At 48.3% G+C, this 20,024-nt stretch overlaps 1 protein-coding gene across 1 annotated transcript in view; it reads right to left on the reverse strand.

Moving 5' to 3' along the window:
* Positions 1-19,698, reverse strand: part of LOC142563439 (uncharacterized) — a 60,004-nt gene extending 40,306 nt beyond the window's left edge. The window contains exons 1-3 of the mRNA XM_075673993.1: positions 19,563-19,698; positions 19,071-19,209; positions 2,238-2,350 (exon numbers count right to left, since the gene is read on the reverse strand). Coding sequence (XP_075530108.1) covers positions 2,238-2,350; positions 19,071-19,185 — 228 coding nt within the window. The 5' untranslated portion in view covers positions 19,186-19,209; positions 19,563-19,698. The remainder of the gene's footprint in view (positions 1-2,237; positions 2,351-19,070; positions 19,210-19,562) is intronic.
* Positions 19,699-20,024: the final 326 nt, after the last annotated feature.

Genomic DNA, 20,024 nt, shown 5'->3' on the forward strand with positions numbered 1-20,024 from the left:
ATTAAGAAATAAAGATAAGATGGAAACGCAAACAACTCAGATAAGTCTTCAACGTTTCGTGAATAGGTAGCTACATGCTCAGCTGGCTCATGAAACAGTGTGCTACTGCAATCTACCAAAAATAAGGGGAAGACGAGAGATGCAAATTCAAGGCAGTGCGCGAAATGAGAAGACGGTAAAAGCGGAGCCAATGTTTCGATAAGTGGACTTTTCTTCCAGGCGACATATGATTTCCTTGGCCCAGTATATATGCGTAGGGTTCTTTTAAAGGGGAGGTGGGGATAAGGCGGGCGTATGAGGCAACGACCGAAGGTGTGTTAGCGGCGAGTTTGTAGAAACAAAAATAAAGGTGCGCCATTCAACGTCGTTGGAGGAATTCGAGAAAGCGCCGTGTGAGCCGGCCGCGTGTCTTTTTCCTTGAAGGGGCGGGACAACGGGGGGAGGAGGTTTATCTGCTCAGCTGGATGGAGGTCAGTGAGCTATCGTCTCTCTGAAAGCGAGAATAAAAGAAGCGGCAGAAAATGGTGTTCGTGGAAGAAAAATTACTCAGGTAGAATGAATATATAAATAAATATGGAAAGGGATATGAAAACAAAACAAAACACTAAGCAACCCAATGACAGCTAAGTGCGGTTGCCTATAGCTTGAAATTTAGCACAGTGAATAGATTCTAAAGCTTCATTTGGAAAGTCTATGCCTATTGTTTGCAATGTCTTGAACTTATGGATTAGGTATGACTCTCTGATCCTCTGTCTCGCGCAGAACGGAAATTTAAGTGTAGGATGAAGAGTTTAAGCTTGTCAAAGTTGTGACATGGTTGGTTGATGTGCTCGGCGGCAGCTTTCAGAAGGTTTTTAGCTGTGCCCGCGTGAGGTTCGTTTAATCTAACGTTCATTTATTGTCCCTTTTGACCGATAGATAGTTTCTTACGGAAGGGACAATCAAGCATATAAATCACATTGGAACTAACGCAAGCAAACCCAAGTTTTCACTTCCTGTGTAGAACTACATGCGGTGCTTTTAATTTTCATGTTACTTTGAAGGTACATGCAGGTTTTGCACATGAGCCGACAACATGACTTTATTACGGGGAATGATGATGACTGACTTTGGTGTGCGCTAACATGGCCTTAACGTTTCTGTTGTGGCAATAGGTTATCCTTGGTGCCGCTGGGAACGCTATCCTCAGACGCTCGTTACTTCATAAAATTGGGCGGTATTTTTGTAGGACGTTGTTTATGTTTGAGATGGCATTCGAATATCTTGTAATACAGGCAGGTGGTCTCTCAGATTCTGGCGTAGGCTGTTTCTTAGCTAATTCCAACTGCCACTACGATCTTGACGCGTCGTTATAAGCTATGTCGAGATGAATTGTGGATGGTTCCTTTCCGATAGTGTTGCTTTATGGTCATTTAGGTGGTGCATATAATCGTTGCCTTCGCTGTTGATTCTTCTTATTCGTTGCGCTTGTACGCCAAAAGTCCTTGCTTGCAGTGCCGCGGATGATGAATGTTGTAATATAAATATTGCTGACTATCCGTATTCGTCCAGTAAATGTCGTCCTGAGTTTTCCATTTTCTATTTAGACCATCGTGTCGGCGAAGTTGATTTGTCTAGGAGAGTGGTGAGGAATGAATTTAATACTTGGTTGAAAGCAGTTGAAATGGCTAATTAGGTCGGTTAAAGCACTTGTGTTGTGCTCCGATATTTTAAATATGTTGTCTATGTAACGCAGATAGGTGTGCGGTTTTAAAGGATGTGAGTTTATCAGGTTTCCTTCAAGCTGTCCCATGAAAATGTTGGCATACGTGGGAGCGAATAATCCTCCAATGATAGTGCCGAAAGTTTGCAGGTAGGGAATAGGATCAAATCCCAAGTCCACTCGTGGAACCTTTGGTACCCACTTTTACCTTGGTCTCGTTTTGCTCATTGTACTGTGGCAAGAATTTTAACCGTAGAAGGGTGGAGACGATTATATGCAGCGCCTCGGGAAAATGCATGCCGCAGTACGACAATATCTGCTTTTATCTTTTTGATCGTGCAACATAAGGCGATAAATCGCAATGAAATTTTTAATAAAAGATTTCACAGTTTGAATTTCCCCAGAGAATACGCCACTTGTAATAAAGTGAACTCCAATGTTTGTCAAATGGTGCCACACTGCTAAGTTTACCTGCCGAAAGCGGGGAGGCGGCTTACCCGCTCCCTGGCTTTAAGTAGTGAAGGGTTCCACTTACCTTGCCAAGTTTCTCAGAGGGAATCATTTTGGCAGCTGCCAATATTTCTTTTGAGCATGACCGCATTGCTTGGCCAAAGAGAGCCTTTGCTCGAAAGAGACGAGGCCCAAATGCTGATCAGGAATAGGGAAAATGGGTGTCATCGGCAATGCAGCATAAGTGTAAAGAAAGGCATATTATGTACAGAAAAACAGCATTCATGGTATAAGGTTTTTTTTTCTAGTACACACAGTCGAGACGTTTAGTAAACAACATTACAATATCTTTGAAAAGTTCTGTTTTCTGCTTTAGTTAATTATGAAAGATGCCTTAGAGAAAGTGTTTTATTGTCATTCCACGCATTGAATACATACAATACTGAAATGCATCATGTTTCCTTGGCGATATTATGAAATATGAGTTATGATTGTGAAGTATACGAATAATGCATCACTTGTCTCATCTGGCTCAACGTGGTTCGTTAGAAATATTTTTAAACGTGAAGACCTGCTGCAGTTCCTTACGAAGCATATGAATAAAGATTCCTCTTTGACAGAAAGTGAAAGCTGAGACAAGGTGACTCAACATTAGCAATTCGAATTTTTGAGGCTAAAGCATCAAATGGCCCGTTCAGCGAAAAAAGCCGGAGTTTGCAGCACCGAAACGGCGTCTAAATTCCCATTGGCTGCGACGCCACTTCACATGCGCGCCTCGACAGAGCAGAGTGGGGCGAAAGAGAACACCAACTGACGCCCTGGCGCGCCATTTGTTACGTGAGGGATTCGCCACGACGCCACATCACCCTCACTCTCGGAGGCCTGTGTTATGTGCGCCTACCTTGTACGCTCAAGCTTCCACCCGGGTTCTAACTTCACCTCGGTAACTGCTATAAATAAATCAGTGCATAAAATCAATAAATTCGAAAGAAAACACGTCGGCAGTAGTGAATTTTGAACCTACGACCCCACGCTAAGAAGCCGGATGCCTTACCCCTTAGGATAAACCAACGCCTCCTAGATCCCAAGTCTGGACACAGTACTTTGTGACATCATGCTGCTTGCACGCACCGAAATTTCCCATTGCCGAGCTGGGCATGACAAAAGCGGTGACGGCAAAATCACCGTGGCATACTAGCGAACGTGCCCTTTATACTCTATGGCAGTCGAGCAAGGTGTCGTCACGCACCGAAGTGCACCGACCTTGTGCTATGTAAGAGATGTTGGCCAAGACCCCCAGCGCGCTCGCTTGCCCGCGAGGGATCGATTGCTAGGAGGACCGCACGCGCGCGTTCTATTGGACATTAACGTTTTCGAATCCACCACAGATAAGTGCTCAGGTCTCCTTGGATTTTTCGTTCTTGAGCAAATCAAGAAATTGCCAAATCAAGATTCCAGTAGTTGTTTTCCGCCCTGCCTGCGCTAAAACGCAGGGTTGGTAACGGGAACACAATTTTTTCGCTTTCATCGCAGGCAGTGCAAGCAGTACTACTATGTCAAGAGGTATACTAACGATAGCAAAGGAATGGCCCAAGGCGTTTCACCAGACTGGCATGAGTCAATGGACGTTGCTCGCAACAGTGAGCTTTCGTTAACACTGCATCTTTCAAGTGTAAAACCTGTGTTGCGAATAACCGTTGCATGGAAACAATAACAGTGTCAGCAAGGCTTCCTTGACATCTTGCAACCTAGATCTTTGTTTCAGACATAGTAACAGTGGACGTCATAACAACGGAGTACCCCAGATTCACTCTATGTAGTGCCCAAAATAATGAAAATTCATCTTTGCGTCTAGGGGTATTATGTACGGCTCGGTGCGGTGCTTTTACGGTGCTAAAACTATGGCAAATTGTTATTTAACTAAGATTTAGAAAATCAAGCAATCATTCGCTGAATAAGGGATATAAACTTTAGTTGTTGCAGGTCGAACCAGTGGAGCCCACACTAGTAATTTATTCTTTCACTTGCTCGATTTGCTTAGCAGACGGCCAGCCTCGCTATTTGGTTGTCAATAAAGGAGCAGCTTTCATATTTTCCTATGTGGAATAAGCACAGATGATTTATTTTTGGTTAGTTATTTGAATTGATTTTAATTATTGCGTATTACCTGCCTTCGTGAAAATATATGCACAAGTGGCAGTGAAGTTCTATTGAATTGGTGTACACACAGATTTGTTTATAACAGATTAACATGGCTTTATTGTTCTTGACATATCGTTGATATACGGTCGAGTCAATGTGTTTTGATGCTTTAACCGCTATCGACCGCACACAAGGTGTGATCAGCGCGATATCATCTTTAAGAATGTTCCAATAAAAATTCATTGACGACCTCATGTTACTTCGTTGTTGTGTAGTTATTGAGTGTATGATCGGTATTTTCCCAGAAGTAAAGGGAAAAGTACCTATCAAGAAAAGGGTCTTACAAGGGAGTGCGCTTTCTTCAATGCTATTCCCTGCAGCCTTAGAAGTATGCGAGCTGTTAGATGTTAGACGACGACGGATTGTGATGGAGGATCAATGGTGACTACGTCAACAACCTGGGCTTCGCGGATTACATTGACCTGTTAAGGAATTTACAATAGAATAAGCGCCAAAATTGACGACACACAAGAAGGAATACGGACAGGACAAGGCGCGGACAAGGAATACTAGGGAGAAATTACGACAAATGATTGAGGACCCTAACTAAATAGCGAGAGGTCATGAGTGAAGAATAATATTTAGAAGACAAAAGTAATGCTTATTGGCGTTGTACGAGAACAAGAGTTTGTAGTCGGAGTTAAGCATCTACAGTCTTTGCAGCAATAAGCTTATGGAGGTCTATTGCCCAAAATGCATCCTCATGGCGAGAAGCAAAAATTCTCAAAGAATTGAAGTGGCTTGGAGCACATAGGGTAGTCTCTACCATATAATGTCCGGGAGATTACCACTATTACTGAAAATAAAAATGTCCCTCATTGCATTCTACTGGTACTGCCTTATGAGATAGAAACTTGGAGGCTTAGGCTGCTGAGCACGAGGTCGCGGGATCGAATCCCGGCCACGGCGGCCGCATTTCGATGGGGGCGAAATCCGAAAAGACCCGTATACTTACGTGTACTGAGACCCGAGTACGTATGTGTAGATTTAGGTGCACGTTAAAGAACCCCAGGTGGTCAAAATTTCCGGAGTCCTCCACTACGGCGTGCCTCATAATGAGAAAGTGGTTTTGGCACGTAAAACCCCAAAATAAATTAATTTAGAAACTTGAAGGTTAGCCAAGTAGCTTCAGAACAAGTTAAGGACCATTGGATCGCGAATAAGGATTGTACTCTGTCTCTATCTCTCTTTCATGGTTTCGAATGTATAGTATGCGCACCTCGTTCTCCATGTGTTAAGATGAATCTGCTAACTCCCTGTTGTACCTTCCTTTGTGGTGGAAAAAAAATAACCCGCTAAGGAATAAATTTACGAGCCTTGAATTTTTCGTAAATCCTTATGGAAGCCTGAAAGAAGGTTAGCCACTAAGTTTGACATAACTAACTGGTACGAACATTAGTAGAAATTTCGCACAGACTTCGAACATAGTTTGAACCAATCCATACTGCTCGTGCTATTTAGCGACTGTCAACGCAGACACAGCTGTTTCACACGCGCACATTTTTTCTTGTTGACTGGTTGTTATTTTCAATTCCCAAGCGTGCCATCATTCACTGAGATGATGGACGCAGCTCTTATAAAACTGCTAAGCTACACGTGCTTCAATTACCTATCAATGTGTAAGTACGTTTTTGCGGAGCTTTTGGACAGGTGACCTGAATTTAGGCCTAGAAACAGATCTGCGCGGGCATTATCGCTATGATGGCGGTTTTACTGCAGGACCAGCTTTGAACTATGTGTTCTGCCACTCTGTAGGGAAGGACGCAGTAAGATTGATGTGTGATTACATTGCTCTCGCTTTGCTGAAATAGTGCGGTGCACGTCTGTTCTGCCTTTGAAGGTTTGTTCATCATTTCCGCTTTGCATTCTATTCGAACACAATTATACTTTTTTTCTTAACGTGCCTTTTTCTGTCTTAACCTACGGTTTGGCGCTATTATGTGGGTTGCATGAGAGCAAGTGACTGAATGATCAAATCATTGCAGCTACAGATAATTGGTAAGAGGCACACTGCATAGTACTAACTGCAACCAAAGCATTGCCAACAAAGTGACTCCCACCCCTTGCAGCTAGAACTGCGGGCTCTCCCAAAATAGACAAGCGTGCATGGATGACGCCGCGCGACCCGCTCTTCTAATATTTCGGAATATTCTCGCAGGATGCGAGTAAACTTAAGTTTTGCGACGAGCAGTTTCGTATTTTTCCATTTCCCAGGTCTACGATGTATGGTTCTCTTGTTTCTCTTCCTGCTGACTGATGCTCAGGTATCGCCGCGTTCTAGAAGGATACCACGGCCAGGTGGGCGGGCTTTCCTCTTCTTTCTTATTGATCTTTCAATGGCGTGATAAACGTCGAGACGGGAAAGTGCGTGCTTCATTGCAGCGTACGTGCGGCCCCTGTCGTGAAACCATCTTATCGAATTGTCGGGTTGTAACGGCCGTATAGCTGTCTTGTTATTTTTTGAACACCACTAATATTCATTTCTCCAATTTTTTTCCCCATGAACAACTCGCCCTAGGCATTCATAAACAAGCTCAGCGCCAGCTATTTCGTGGTTCTTTTCTCTACCGGCCTTGTCATTCTTTCAATATTTCGTAGCAATAAAGTGATAATATGAAGTATTCTGCGTCTTTCCTTTAGTCAAGTGAAAGAAGGCATGAAAGACAAACCAAGAAGATTTTTTCACCTAATAATACCTCCACTCAAGCTTCAATAGGGCCTTCAAGCCATATACAGAGCAGTTTGCGCCCTTGTGGGATTTATTTGCCTTGTATACCCGCTGACCTTATCGTTTCCCTTCCGTTTACTTACTAGTTAAATGGTTGTTATGGGGCGCGATCCGAGATCTTTGTTCGGTACGCGTTCTGTTCGGTTGGGCCAACGTGACAAAGTGGCAATATGCAAAATTTCTGAGAACGGGGCGGAGAGAGCAGCCAATCGGGAAGAGGTGAACTCCTTGGAAGTTTACTTGCCTCGTTTGTCGTCTACTTGCAGACAGTATATTACAAAAGGAAATGTTTCTCGTCTGCCAATGAATAAAACCTTTATCTAAATATTTACTTTGTTCTTCTCAAGCTTAAACACGGTGTTAAATAGGAGTACGTGTGCCTACTACAATTTATAACTATTAGTTTCCCTGCGTCGGCCCTAGGTGTTGTCGTGCACAGCGAGAACGAAGAAATGACGGGAACGGTGGCGCACTTTTCAAGAGGCACCAACAACAGTCCAGTGGCTCGCTGGCACCGATGATAGGGTCGATTTCGCTGTACAACCAACGCACTATTTTTTTCGATAAAGGAAAGCGACGCCGGAATGCGCTTTGTGCCATTTCGTCAAACACGTTTCGCACCGTCACCCGCTCTCTTCCTCCTTGAATAACGCCAGCGCAATAAACTAAGTTCCCAATGCAAGCGCCATTTTCTCGGATTAAACTATGGATTGGATCCGACCGTTCCATCCCGCAGTCACATGGATGGATGGATGGAAAAACTTTATTTTCGTCAGAACGCATGTGCGGACGATTCCGTGCTAGATGGCCATCAGCTCATGGCTGACGGCGACCTGGGTGGCCCACTCCACGGCCCTGGTCTGGACGACCGGGTCTGAGCTGGCCAACACGGCCTCCCACTGCTCGAGAGAAGGATCACGCATAATATCCGCCGGTGGCGGCGCTATGCTACAGCTCCATAATATGTGGTCATAGGTGGCCAGTTCCTGGCACCATTTGCATTCCGGCTGAACGTCCGGGTAGATTTTGTTTAACACGTATGGGCTATAGAAAGATCTCGTCTGCAATCTTCGCCAGACGCTTTCCTGCGCCTTCACCAATTGCTTGTCCGGTGGAGGGTAAATTCTCCGCTCAAGTTTGTAATGGTTAGTAATGTCGTGAAAGGACACCAGCCCATCTCTCGTGGACCTCCCGGGAACGTCCGGCTCACCTGCTCGGCTGACGAAACCTCGAGCATTCATGTGAGCCGCCTCGTTCCCAGGGTTCCCAGAGTGGGCCGGTACCCAGACAATTTCCACCTCCGTAGTCCCTCGCCCCGTGGCCCGATTTAGTAATCCTGCCGCTGTGGCAGAGATTCTGCCCCTCGCCAAATTTCGGATGGCTGTTTTAGAGTCGCTGAAAATCAGGTCAGCTTCAGTATTACCTATAGCTAGCGCTATCGCCGCCTCCTCTGCAGTTTCTGAGGAGCGGGTTTTGACTGATCCAGAGGTGACTAAGCGTCCCCGGCCGTCCACCACCGCAACTGCAAATGCGTCCTTGTTCTTATACTCGGCGACATCTACGTAGACTGCCCCGTTGTACTTCCCGTACTTAGCATGTAAAGCTCTGGCTCTTGCCCTCCTACGGTTCTCGTGATGTATCGGATGCATATTTTTAGGTAAAGGTTTTATGTACAAGCCCTTGTGCATTTCTCGCTTCACCTGAATTTTCATGTCCCCAGCTGGAGGATCAACTCCAATGCCGATCCCTTCCAATATATCCCTCCCTACTTTCGTTTTGGAAAGTCTACTGAGTTGCATCGCCAAGTGTGCCTCCCGCAGTTCTTCCAAGGTGTTATGCACCCCTAATCCCAGCAGCCTTTCGGTAGAAGTATTGTTAGGCAACCCAAGGGCCGCCTTATACGCCTGTCTAATCATAGCCTCCACCTTGCCTTTCTCCGTCGCGTCCATCTTCATATAAGGCGTCGCATACACTATTCTACTGAGCACAAACGCCTGTACCAGCTTACACAAGTCCTTTTCCTTGACGCCTTGTTTACGCGGGTCGGTGACGGGAGCGGTCGAATACCGCGTCGGCTCCGTGACAGATCGCAATCAATTGCGCTACACCAACTTTTTCCCCTGCAAGCCTGGTATCATCGTCTCCAGGAACTTCAGCGGCACCCGTCTACACAACGTTTGTTAAGGTGGGACCAATGTTTGACCACTTTTCGGTCATTTGAAGCTTTCGTCACGCCGCAGTGGTGCTAAGCCTAACGGCGCCGGGGCCTGCGATGGCCCCGGTCGGGGATCCCTCGGCTCTGGCGGCTCCAAATCAAGTCACCGGATACGACCCGCAGTCCTTGCAGATCGTAACAATGGATACCCATCAATCCGAGGATACGACTCAAGGCGAGGATCCTCTCCCAACCGAGGACGATTACCTCCAAGATATGGTCTGCGTCTGGCGCGGAAAGAAGAACGCGGTGGCGGCATCGAGGGACGCTGGTGCTGGTGCCACCCAGCAACAGGCGCCGGCTAGCTCTGCGCATACGCAGGGCGGGAGTGCGCTGAACGCAGCCTCGACGAGCTCAAAGCAACTCCGGTGGCGGCCGCAGAACACGCCAAGCTTTGCAAAAGATGACATCGTCGTGGTGCTGAAACCAAGAAACACGGTCGACCTCAAGGCAACTTTTGGTCCTGGACGAGCCGGCGCTGCAGTCCGGAGCATCCTCGGGGACGACGCATATGCTGGACTTGAGGTGTGGCCCGTTTGTGACCAAAACGTCCTTGTATGTGCACTGAAATCTGTCGACGCCGCGGAGAAGCTACTCCGGGATATTGTGCTCCCGGTAGGGGAACGCGAGCTACCGTTCCGGGGACACCCTAAACACTCCGGAGCGTTCTGTCGAGGCGTCGTGACTGTTTCGCCAGACGAAACGTCTGAAAGCGTTAATACGAAAACTCAGTGCGGAACAAAATGTGGTGTCTGTGCGCAAGCTAGGGTGAACCCCGGTTGCCGCGATCACCTTCGCGGGGACCAAGGTGCCACGGACGGTGTTGTACAGCTACGAACGGCTCCCTGTTCGCCTGTACAAGAAAACAGTGCCTGCATGCCACCGCTGTGGCACAGTGGGCCATCGGGCCGATGCGTTCCCGCGACCGCAGCGGGGACGCTGCAAACGCTGCGGAGTCCAGGTTCCCGATGCCACTCCTGACGGCCCGGCAGAACATAACTGTGTTCCGAGCTGCCTCATCTGCGGAGGCGGCCACCCTACCGGAGCTCCTGGCTGTGCCGGGTGGTTTCGGAAAGACATCAAACCGAGCTCCCCATCCGGATCCAAACCGAAGACAAAGACGGGGCCCAAGCAGGCTCCTCCGCCCAAGGCCAAGAAAGCGCCACCCGATCAGGAAACCAAGGCCAAGCCCGGCACATCGAAACCTGTCAGGTCCGCGACCCAGGCGGTGCCCCCGTTCCTCAACGCCAGGGACTTGCCGCCCTTGGCACCCGTCCAACCACAGGTGAGCAGTTGGAGTAGGGCAGTCTCCGGGCCCCCTACCCGTCCCTCCCCTACAGAAACCGCCCTACAGCAGCAGGCAGAGGAGCTCAGGCGTCAAAACCAAATTCTAGCACGCAAAATTCAAGAATTAGAGGCCAAACAGGCCGGGTCATCCGGACCAATGCAAGAAGCTGAGCCAGATGACGAGGATGACGGATCATCCGTAACAGCTTGCCTCACTAGCGTCTCGCGGCAGTGCGGGGACACGGTAGTTGGATCTGCTGGTCGCGTCGCCGGCCTAGAGGCACTGCAACGCCAAACCGAGCAACTGGAGGAGCAAGTGGCGGCCCTCCCGAATGAAATCATGTCAGCAGTCCACGAGTCCTTCCAGGACATGTTCAAGGCAGCTTTAACGCAAGCACTTCCCAACCTTATGGCCCAGGTCACTGACTCGGTCCTTAAAGCCGTGCAGCCCTGGGTCAGCACCCAAATTAAGAACGCCACTAGCTGCGAATCCCCTCACCTCAAACGTAAGACAGCCTCCCGCCAGGCAGCGGAGGAACATGGTCCAGGCTCTGCAGCTGGTGGGTCGGTGCGGCCCCTCGCGGAGGTTGCGCTGGCTCCCGGCCAGAGCTAGTCCGCTCGCCCGTAAATAAATAGAACAAGATGTCTAGCAGATCTAATAGGAATGATAAAAACCTTGAAAAATTCCAGATCATCCAATGGAACTGCAGGGGTTTCAGAGCTTGGAAAAAACGGTCATACCTCCAGCCCTACCTGCAGTCCCTAGGAGACATGCCGCCACTCATTGCCCTGCAGGAGCCCGGCATAGACGCTAAATTATCAGGTTACAGCACCTTTCAGGGGGGCGCCTCTACGTGCATCTTGGTGAATAAAGCTTACACCGTGGTTCAGGTCGACTTAGACTTGAGTACCGAGCAAAAATATACAATGGTCCGGGTACTGCCTCTCAGACGCCGCGACCCGTCAATACATATCCTCAACATATACTGCCCTCCGCATAAGCCGCGCGTAACTTTAATGAAATCTTCCTTCGCGCGATAAAAATGACAGCCAAAGAGCCTCTAGTTATTGTTGGAGACTTCGATGCTCCCAGCCTTCATTGGGGCTACCACTTCGAACAGGCAAGAGGACGTAAGCTGCGGAGCTCATCTCGACCCTCAGCCTCACGTTGCTCACGGACCCGGCGTATCCCACCCGAGTGGGGAATTCGGTAACCCGCGACACGTGTCCCTACCTTTCTCTGGTTAAAAATGCTAGAGCGGCTGCTTGGGAGAACTTGGGAGATTCTCTAGGCAGCGATCACCTCCTTCTCCGGATTACACTCATGGCGAAGGCAGCGCGCAAAAAATGGGGTCAGGCCAAGCTGACCGATTGGCACAAATTCCGAAATTAGACTATCCCTTCCGTACTATTTTCCGGCGGCTACGCGGAGTGGGCTAACCACATATACAACATTCAGAAACAACACGTCACAACACTACAAACCACCGAAGAGATCCCCGCAGTGGACACCCACCTCCTGCATTTGTGGCAGGCGCGCCGGAGCTTAACTAAACGGTGGAAAAAGCAGAAAACTAATCGCAAATTACGCGACCGCATAGCCAAACTCACAGAGCAGGCTGCAGCGTATGCTGCCGAACTCTCAGATTCAAATTGGATAGCACGCTGCGACGCCGCAGCTCATCAGATGAGCTCGAAGGGGACGTGGCGTCCCTTTCGCAGTCTAATCGACCCCTCCCAAACGAGAGGGGAGACGCAAAAGCAGCTCCGGCGGGCTCTGCAAGGGTATCAAGGTACGACGGCGCAACTTGCGGACACTCTGTGCGACAGATATCTCTGTCGTACGGAGGACTCGCCTGGGCCTGAGTACATATACTCTGGCAGGCCTAATGAAACACTTGATGCCCCTTTTGAGTTGCACGACCTTAAGGCGGCCTTAGCAAAAATGCGCCGGGGTACGGCTCCGGGACGGGATCATATAACAGTGAACCTGTTGGCGAACCTACCGGACCCAGCCTACCTCCATTTATTAGAATACATCAACCAGATCTGGGACGGGCGTCCACTCTCTCCCGAGTGGAAAACGTCACTTGTGACGTTTATCCCTAAAACAGGTAAGGCCGTGAATACGGACAACCTGAGGCCCATATCACTGACCCCATGTGCGGGCAAGCTTATGGAGACGGTGGTTCGGGATCGCCTCTCTCCATATCTGGAGAGTAAGGGCTTCTTTGCAGTCACCCTGTTCGGGTTTCGCCCCCACATGTCTGCACAGGATGTCCTTCTCCAGCTGCACAGGGATGTAATACGACCCACAACCTCGCCCTTGATCTGAAAGGGGCTTTCGACAATGTTAAACACGGAAGCATCCTGGCCAACTTGAGTTCTACCGATTGTGGGGCTAGGGCCTACGCGTATGTAAGAGATTTCTTGACCAATCGCCAGGCCTTCCTTCGGATTGAGGGCGAGGAATACGGCCCTTACATGATGGGAACACGGGGTACCCCTCAGGGAGTTGTGTTATCACCGCTCCTGTTCAACATAGCTATGATGCGCCTCCCAAGCCAACTGGCCCGGGTGGAAGGCATTCAACAAGCGTTATATGCAGATGACATTACAATTTGGACCACTGAGGGGGGCCTGGGAGACATGGAGGCCCGCCGTCAGCAGGCCGCTTCCATAGTCGATGCGTATGCTATGGACTGTGGGCTCCAATGTGCTCCAGCGAAATCAGAGCTTCTGCATGTCAGAGCGAACCCAAAGGATAGGACAGCAATTCACATCTCTCTGTCAGGAGGTCCTATTAGAGAGGTGGAGGAGCTCCGTATTCTGGGCCTTTTCATTCACCACAGACTCAGACCGGACTCCACCATTGTGAAACTCATCAGAGTAGGCGAACAGGTAGTGCGTATGATCCGCCGCGTTTCCAACAAGCGGGGCGGTCTGCGCGGCAGGGACGCGCTTCGGCTCATCTATGCCTTCGTGACTAGCCGGATCCTCTACGCCGTGCCATTTCTCGGCACTACTAAGCAAGACGAGGCGCGAATAGACGCCATCATCCGCAAGGCAACTAAGCGAGCCCTGGATCTCCCGGTGGCTACCTCTAATGCCAAACTGAAGGCATTGGGGGTACTAAACTCCTACCAGGAGCTGCGGGAGGCCCACCTCATGAACCAATACACGCGGCCCATGCAGACGGCCCCTGGGCGCCGCCTACTAAACCGCTTACACATCCAACACGACTGCACTCCAGAGGAGACGGAGCGTATCCCATTACTGTGGCGCCATATGCTCTGGGTCTCCCCGCTCCCCCGTAACATGGACACCGACATGCACGAAAACAGACTACAAGCGCGGGCTCGGGCTCTTGAGAGACAACACGGCTTCCGACCCGGTGTATATTATGTAGACGTAGCAGGGCCGTCGCCCACGGGATTTTATACAGCCGCTGTTGTTCACCAGGAAATGCACGTCGATGGACTCTCTTTTCGAGCCCCGAATTCAATGCGAGCCGAGGAAGTAGCGATAGCGCTTGCTGCCGCCCACGCCAATTGGAGAATCATCATTACGGACTCCCGAAAAGCATGTGATCCTTACTTGGCTGGGGAGATCTCCCCCTTAGCTGCTTGCATTCTAAGACGGACTGCCACTGATTCAACACCGAAAACAATCATTTGGGCTCCTGGCCATCAGGGCGTACGAGGTAATGAGGCCGCTGACGCGGCTGCCCGCGCGCTTATTTACCGGGCTCCTCATCCCAGCTCTTCTGGCTCGGAGATTAACCAGCCGCTGCTGCGATTCAGGGAAATAATAACGCATTACAGCGGCAACCACCGCCTTTTCCCGGCCCCTGCCAAGGGGCTGAGTAAGACGGAGGAGCGAACTTTAAGGCGCCTGCAGACAGGTACTCTGCTCTGTCCTGCAATCTTAAAGCATTACGATCCTAACACGGATGGGCGATGCCCGCACTGTGGGGAGACCTGTGATATCTTCCACATGGTGTGGGCATGTACTAAAGATCCCCACCTCCCCCCTTCCCCTACCCCTTCCAGAGAGGCATGGGAGACTGCCCTCCGCAACTGCTCCTCGCTTGAGTCCCAAAGGGCTCTGGTGAAACGGGCGAGAGACGGGACATTGTCATGCGATGTCCCGGACTAGGGACGCCGACCCTGTAGCGGGGCCACTCTGTGGCTCCCAAGCTCTCTTGCAGCAATTAAAAGTTTTCACCACCACCACCCCAACTCCCGTCAGGTTCGGCGCCTAGCAGACGACAGTGCTCGGTTTCACGAATATCGACAGGAGCGTGTCGCCATTTTGATGTCAGCAAAAACGTGGCCGTGCGCCGCGGCTGGTGACGTGGGCGCGTAGTAGGCCAATCCGGCTCGCCGATAACCGAATGAACGCGCCGAACAACGATCTCCGATCGCACCCATGTTTAGCAGAAACAAGCGTCCGGGTTTGTTTGCCCCGAAATGTTGCTAGCTAGAACAGTTTTTAAGCGTTGTGTACATGCTTTTATTGGTACTATTCATGCTTTTAGTCAACATCATAGTATGCAAGGGAGAAATATAAATGCATCTTTAGTAGAAGATCAACAAAAGTTTAGTAGTGCTATGGACGCTCGTCTATATTTAGCTGGCCTATTTTGAACAAGTCTCAATGCTATCGTCACAAAAACATACGTGATTGCAATGCTGTTTCAATGGCGCCTCGAGAGGCCTTCAGCAGGTGTGGCACAAACGACTCGGAATAAAATTTTATTAGCCAGTAATCAAGAGGTCTCACCACTTTCCGCTAGGACTTCTTGGAAACTCACCATCAGTGGCGAATACCTTATAAAACATTAACCAATGACATTTCACCATTGTGTCCACAATGTTTTGTACATGTATTTAACTAATAATAAAGAAAAAAATAGAAGATGTTAAGATATTACAAACAAGCTGATGAGATGAATTTCGATAACGTATACCAAATAAGAAGCTGTCGTGTACTGATGAACTTAAGCAATACGTATTCGCGCGCACAGAATGCAGCACGTTCGAGGAGGTTTTCAAATCGTTGCACTTGTACTTTTACGGTTGTAGATAAAAAAAGAACCAGAACAACGCAGATCGTGAAAAAACCAAGGGGAATGTAAAACCTTTGACTACGAACAGGCCAACGCGTCTAACGGCAAAATCACTTTCGTATTCTTTTTCTGCATGCTCCAGTTTTGTCGATGACAATGCTAAAAATTTCTTAAGGGGTTTCTTCAATAGGGCCCACCGTAATCTTCCGCGGAGAAAACCTGCAGGCAGGTGCCACTAGGGAGCGTCTGTATAAGCCAGACAGACCCGCCACCAGATTCATCGCACAGAGGGCACACAAGAGTGTAAGCGATAATAGGAGAGATAGAATCACACAAAGTCAGTTCACTATAATGCTTGATAATTTTGTTGCAGGAATGCTGCTGCTATATATAAAACAGGTGCTAGGGAGTACTGTAATATAACGGTGTAAACACAGAGTGAAGGGGCACTTCCGCAATTTAAGGGATTTATAAAGAATCCCGCCAACGTGAACCTGGCTCACGGTAACCTTATTTAAACGATGGTGTGCTTGTTTTAACCTGCTCTGAGCCTTTTGTTTAAAATGCCAACTGCATACTAAAGCTGATGTTCATAAATTGCACTCCTGCTACTCCGATGAGACAATCTCACAAAATATTGCAGGTCTAGTTTACGTTATATTAAAGACTTGTATATAAGTAGGACCGTCCAAGAATGAGGACACTGAAGATCACAGTGGCATAGAAACCAATTCAATTACGTCTTTCCTCCAGAATTTCACATCAAAAAATTATTTTGAAGTTACGAAAAGATTTGATGGGATACGTGTGACATCACTCAACACTCTTCGCAATCGTGGGAACCGTGTGGCATAGTTATACTATAGGATAATATAAATAACTATATATTTGTTCCACTTAATACGAAATCCACAAGAGAGAGAGATGAGCATAAGAAAGGCAGCAATGTTAACCAGTCAAGAGTCTGTTTGGCTACCCTACCCTGGGGGAAAGGAGAAGAGGAAGAGAAGGAAGGGAGAGAGAGAGAGGGTAAAGAGTCACACACAGATAGTCATTCAGTCAAAGACGTTCGTGCAAACCTGACTTCTCAGAAAGCACAAAAGTGCCTTCACTACCCTTTGAGTCGACGATGTAGTACTGTTTGTTCACTCAGAGCACCGAGGAAGGTCATACTTCCCTACGTTATAGCTACCTCGGCGTCCCCCAGGGCGGCGTACATAGTTCTGTGTTATTCTATCCCTAATTGCTCTCATTCAGCACGTGCCAACCACAGTCAGGCTATCATTGTACGCGGATGACATCTGCATATAGACGTGTGCAGTAACACGCCTACAGTCGCGAGCGAGAATTCAGAGAGCCGCCACCGAAACTGTTATCTACCTCCGTAATCGGGGCCTGGAAATATCCTCCGAGGAATGCGCGCTAGTGTCATATACGCGCAAACCCATGACAAACTACAGGGTAATAATAAATGGCCAAATAATACCACGTGTTCTAACGTACAAGTTTCTAGGTGTCGTAATCGAGAGGGGCTTGTCATGGAGCCCTCACGTATCATACGTGAAAAAAACGGTTGACAGGCATCTGCCACCTGTTCAAGCTTTTCAGTGGCAAGACCTGGGGAATGTCGACAAGTGCCATGTTACAACTGTACAGGGTGCTTACTTGGGCTTTTTCCAATACAGCTTACCAACAACAACCAACGCAGGAAAAACAAATCTACGCACAATACAGTCTTAAGCCTCAAGCCCTCTGAATCTGTCTACGCCTGCCTCAGAGTGCTTCAACAGTGGCTACGATAGCGATCGCTAGACACTACCTTGTCAAGACCCACATTGAAATTGAAGTGCTCAGGACCCATATAAGGCATCTAGAAAGGACTCCTCGTCACCACTTATCCTGTCTACCAGCGGACAGACCACGCACATCTTTCAGCCAAACAATAACCGCATATGATAAATAATTGGCAGCTTGTTTCCCTCCGGCTGCGAGGCCTTAGATTCCTCCGTGGTGTCTCGCTCAGCCAAAAATAAACCTCACAATACCTGAAACCGCGACAAAAGCTGATCTATCATCACCAGCCCTTCAACAGCTCACGCTACTATTCTTGTACGAGAACTACCGCGACTTTACGCATATTTACACTGATGGATCTGCCTTTCCAACCAGCTCCGCGGCGGCAATCGTCATACCAGCGACAGTTACAACAATCAAATTTAAAACGACTCACGCAACAACATTGACGGCAGCAGAGCTCGCAGCGCTGTTTACGGCCCTTCAATACATTGGTGATGAACCACCACACAAGTGGACGGTATTCTGCGATTCTAAGGCGACACTACAGTCTCTATTGTCACCTTTAGGAGGCGGACCTCATGAACAGCAAATATTTCACATTACAGTGACGTTACACCATATAAGTGATGCAGGCCATGAAATAACCTTACAGTGGCTTCGAAGTCACTGTGGGATTATCGGCAATGGACAGGCCGATCAAGCTGCCCGCTCAGCCCATATTGAGGAGCACCAAATAAGAATTCCACTTTCTGGAATTGACGCAGCACGGAAGCTCCGCCTGCTTGCTGGGCAGTGCACCACGTTGCAATGGATTGAACCAAATTTAAGAAATACTCGACTGTACTCCCTTGATCCAACATTAAATCTTCGAGCGCCATCACAGCTTCGCCGTAGAGACGTCATGCTTCTGTATCGACTGTGGTTCGACGTTGCCTTTATCAAACCCTATGGATTCCGTATAGGGATAATCGACACCGCAACCTGTGAGCACTGCGGCCATGAAGGATCGATTGACCGTATTTTGTGCGCCTGCCCGCAGTACGGTCCACAGAGGGAATGCCTTCGCCACAAACTTGACCAGCTGGACGACCAACCGCTATCAGAAAAACGAATTTTACCCCATCGAAAGGACCTAACATCACAGAAGGCCGTGCAAGCACTAGTGCGCTTTCTGCGATCTAGAGGCCTTTGTGAACGTCTTTAACTGGAACGCCTTTTGGGTGTGTATGCGTCTCCGTGTGTGGGTGTTTTTTAACGCTTTCCTCTCTGTCTTCTTTCTAACCCCTATCTCCCATCCCCATTGTAGGGTAGCAAACCGGCGACTGATATCTGCTTAACCTCCCTGCCTTTCCTCTTCGTCTCTCAGTCTCTCTCTCCTAATGCGGCGAATTTCTCACTCAGAGCACGATCATCTAAGGTCCTCAATGTGTGAGACAAAGATTGTGTTTGTGCTTGAAATTGAGTACAATGGCTCAATAAGTAGTCAATGTTCTCCTCGCATCCACAAACATCACACGCAGGGCTATCAGCCACGAAAAACACAGAAACTAAATCACAAGGTTGCAAAGTGAAGAAATCCACAAATATGCAAAATGAGCAATGAAAATGTTTTCCTCACGGGGCAATTGTGTGTTGCAGCTCATTGTTTGCTGAAAAAAGAGGCACGACATGACGCATAATATGCCGATAAAACCAGCTGTCCACGTCGGCCATCGAATCAGATTGGGTTGCATGAGTCCAAGTTGTTCGTTTCGGTCCTGCGTAGTCAATAAAAGTGGACCTAATATTGTTTGGATGCTGAACATATTTCCACGGGCCCTAACACTGGACAAGATTGCCGAGTTTTACTTCTACAACTAGAATGGATGAAAATTAGACGAGGAATTCAATAATATCGCACTCAACATTTCTGAATTAATGTAGCGTCTTGCAAAGAAAGCAGGCATGTGCGCGCAGCACATCGCCAGCGGCCAAGAGCGCTGGCTCGCCTAATGATTTTGGCACAAAATAAATTGTGGAACTTCTGGGAGTGGTTTTAAGTCCACCATTTCCTTATAGTGAGTCCCACTTCAGAAGTTAATACTGTAAACATTAGTTATCCTCTGCTTACCTTGTAGTTTCTCGGAGGAACTGGATCAGCAGAGTAGGCGCACACGGACAAAAAGGTTCTGGTCAAATCACTGCAAGACTTCTCTCTGAAAAACTCCTGTGACACTTCACAAGCGCACGGAGAAAGTATGACAGCCGCTAACACACGCCATAAATAAATTACACTCTATAAGCAAGGAGAGCGTCCCCTGAACTACGGGAGATGTAAAAAAAGAACTCCGTTACTATATTACCTGTCCTAGGCGCAAGCGACTGGGTAAATATGTCATTTCACTGAAACCGACGCTCATCGCGCATCATTTCTCATACATGAGCTATAAGCCTTCATGTGGTTCCATGTAGCCGCCGTTGACCTTACAAAAATGAGCTTTGCGAAGGAGTACTCCGTATTTTCCCTATAGACTCCAGGGCAAGAAATGGAATCTACTTGCTGAATATACAATGTTATGCTTTATGTTTTATG

This window comes from Dermacentor variabilis, chromosome 11 (genome assembly GCF_050947875.1).
Source record: "Dermacentor variabilis isolate Ectoservices chromosome 11, ASM5094787v1, whole genome shotgun sequence".
Taxonomy (NCBI): Eukaryota; Metazoa; Arthropoda; class Arachnida; order Ixodida; family Ixodidae; genus Dermacentor; species Dermacentor variabilis.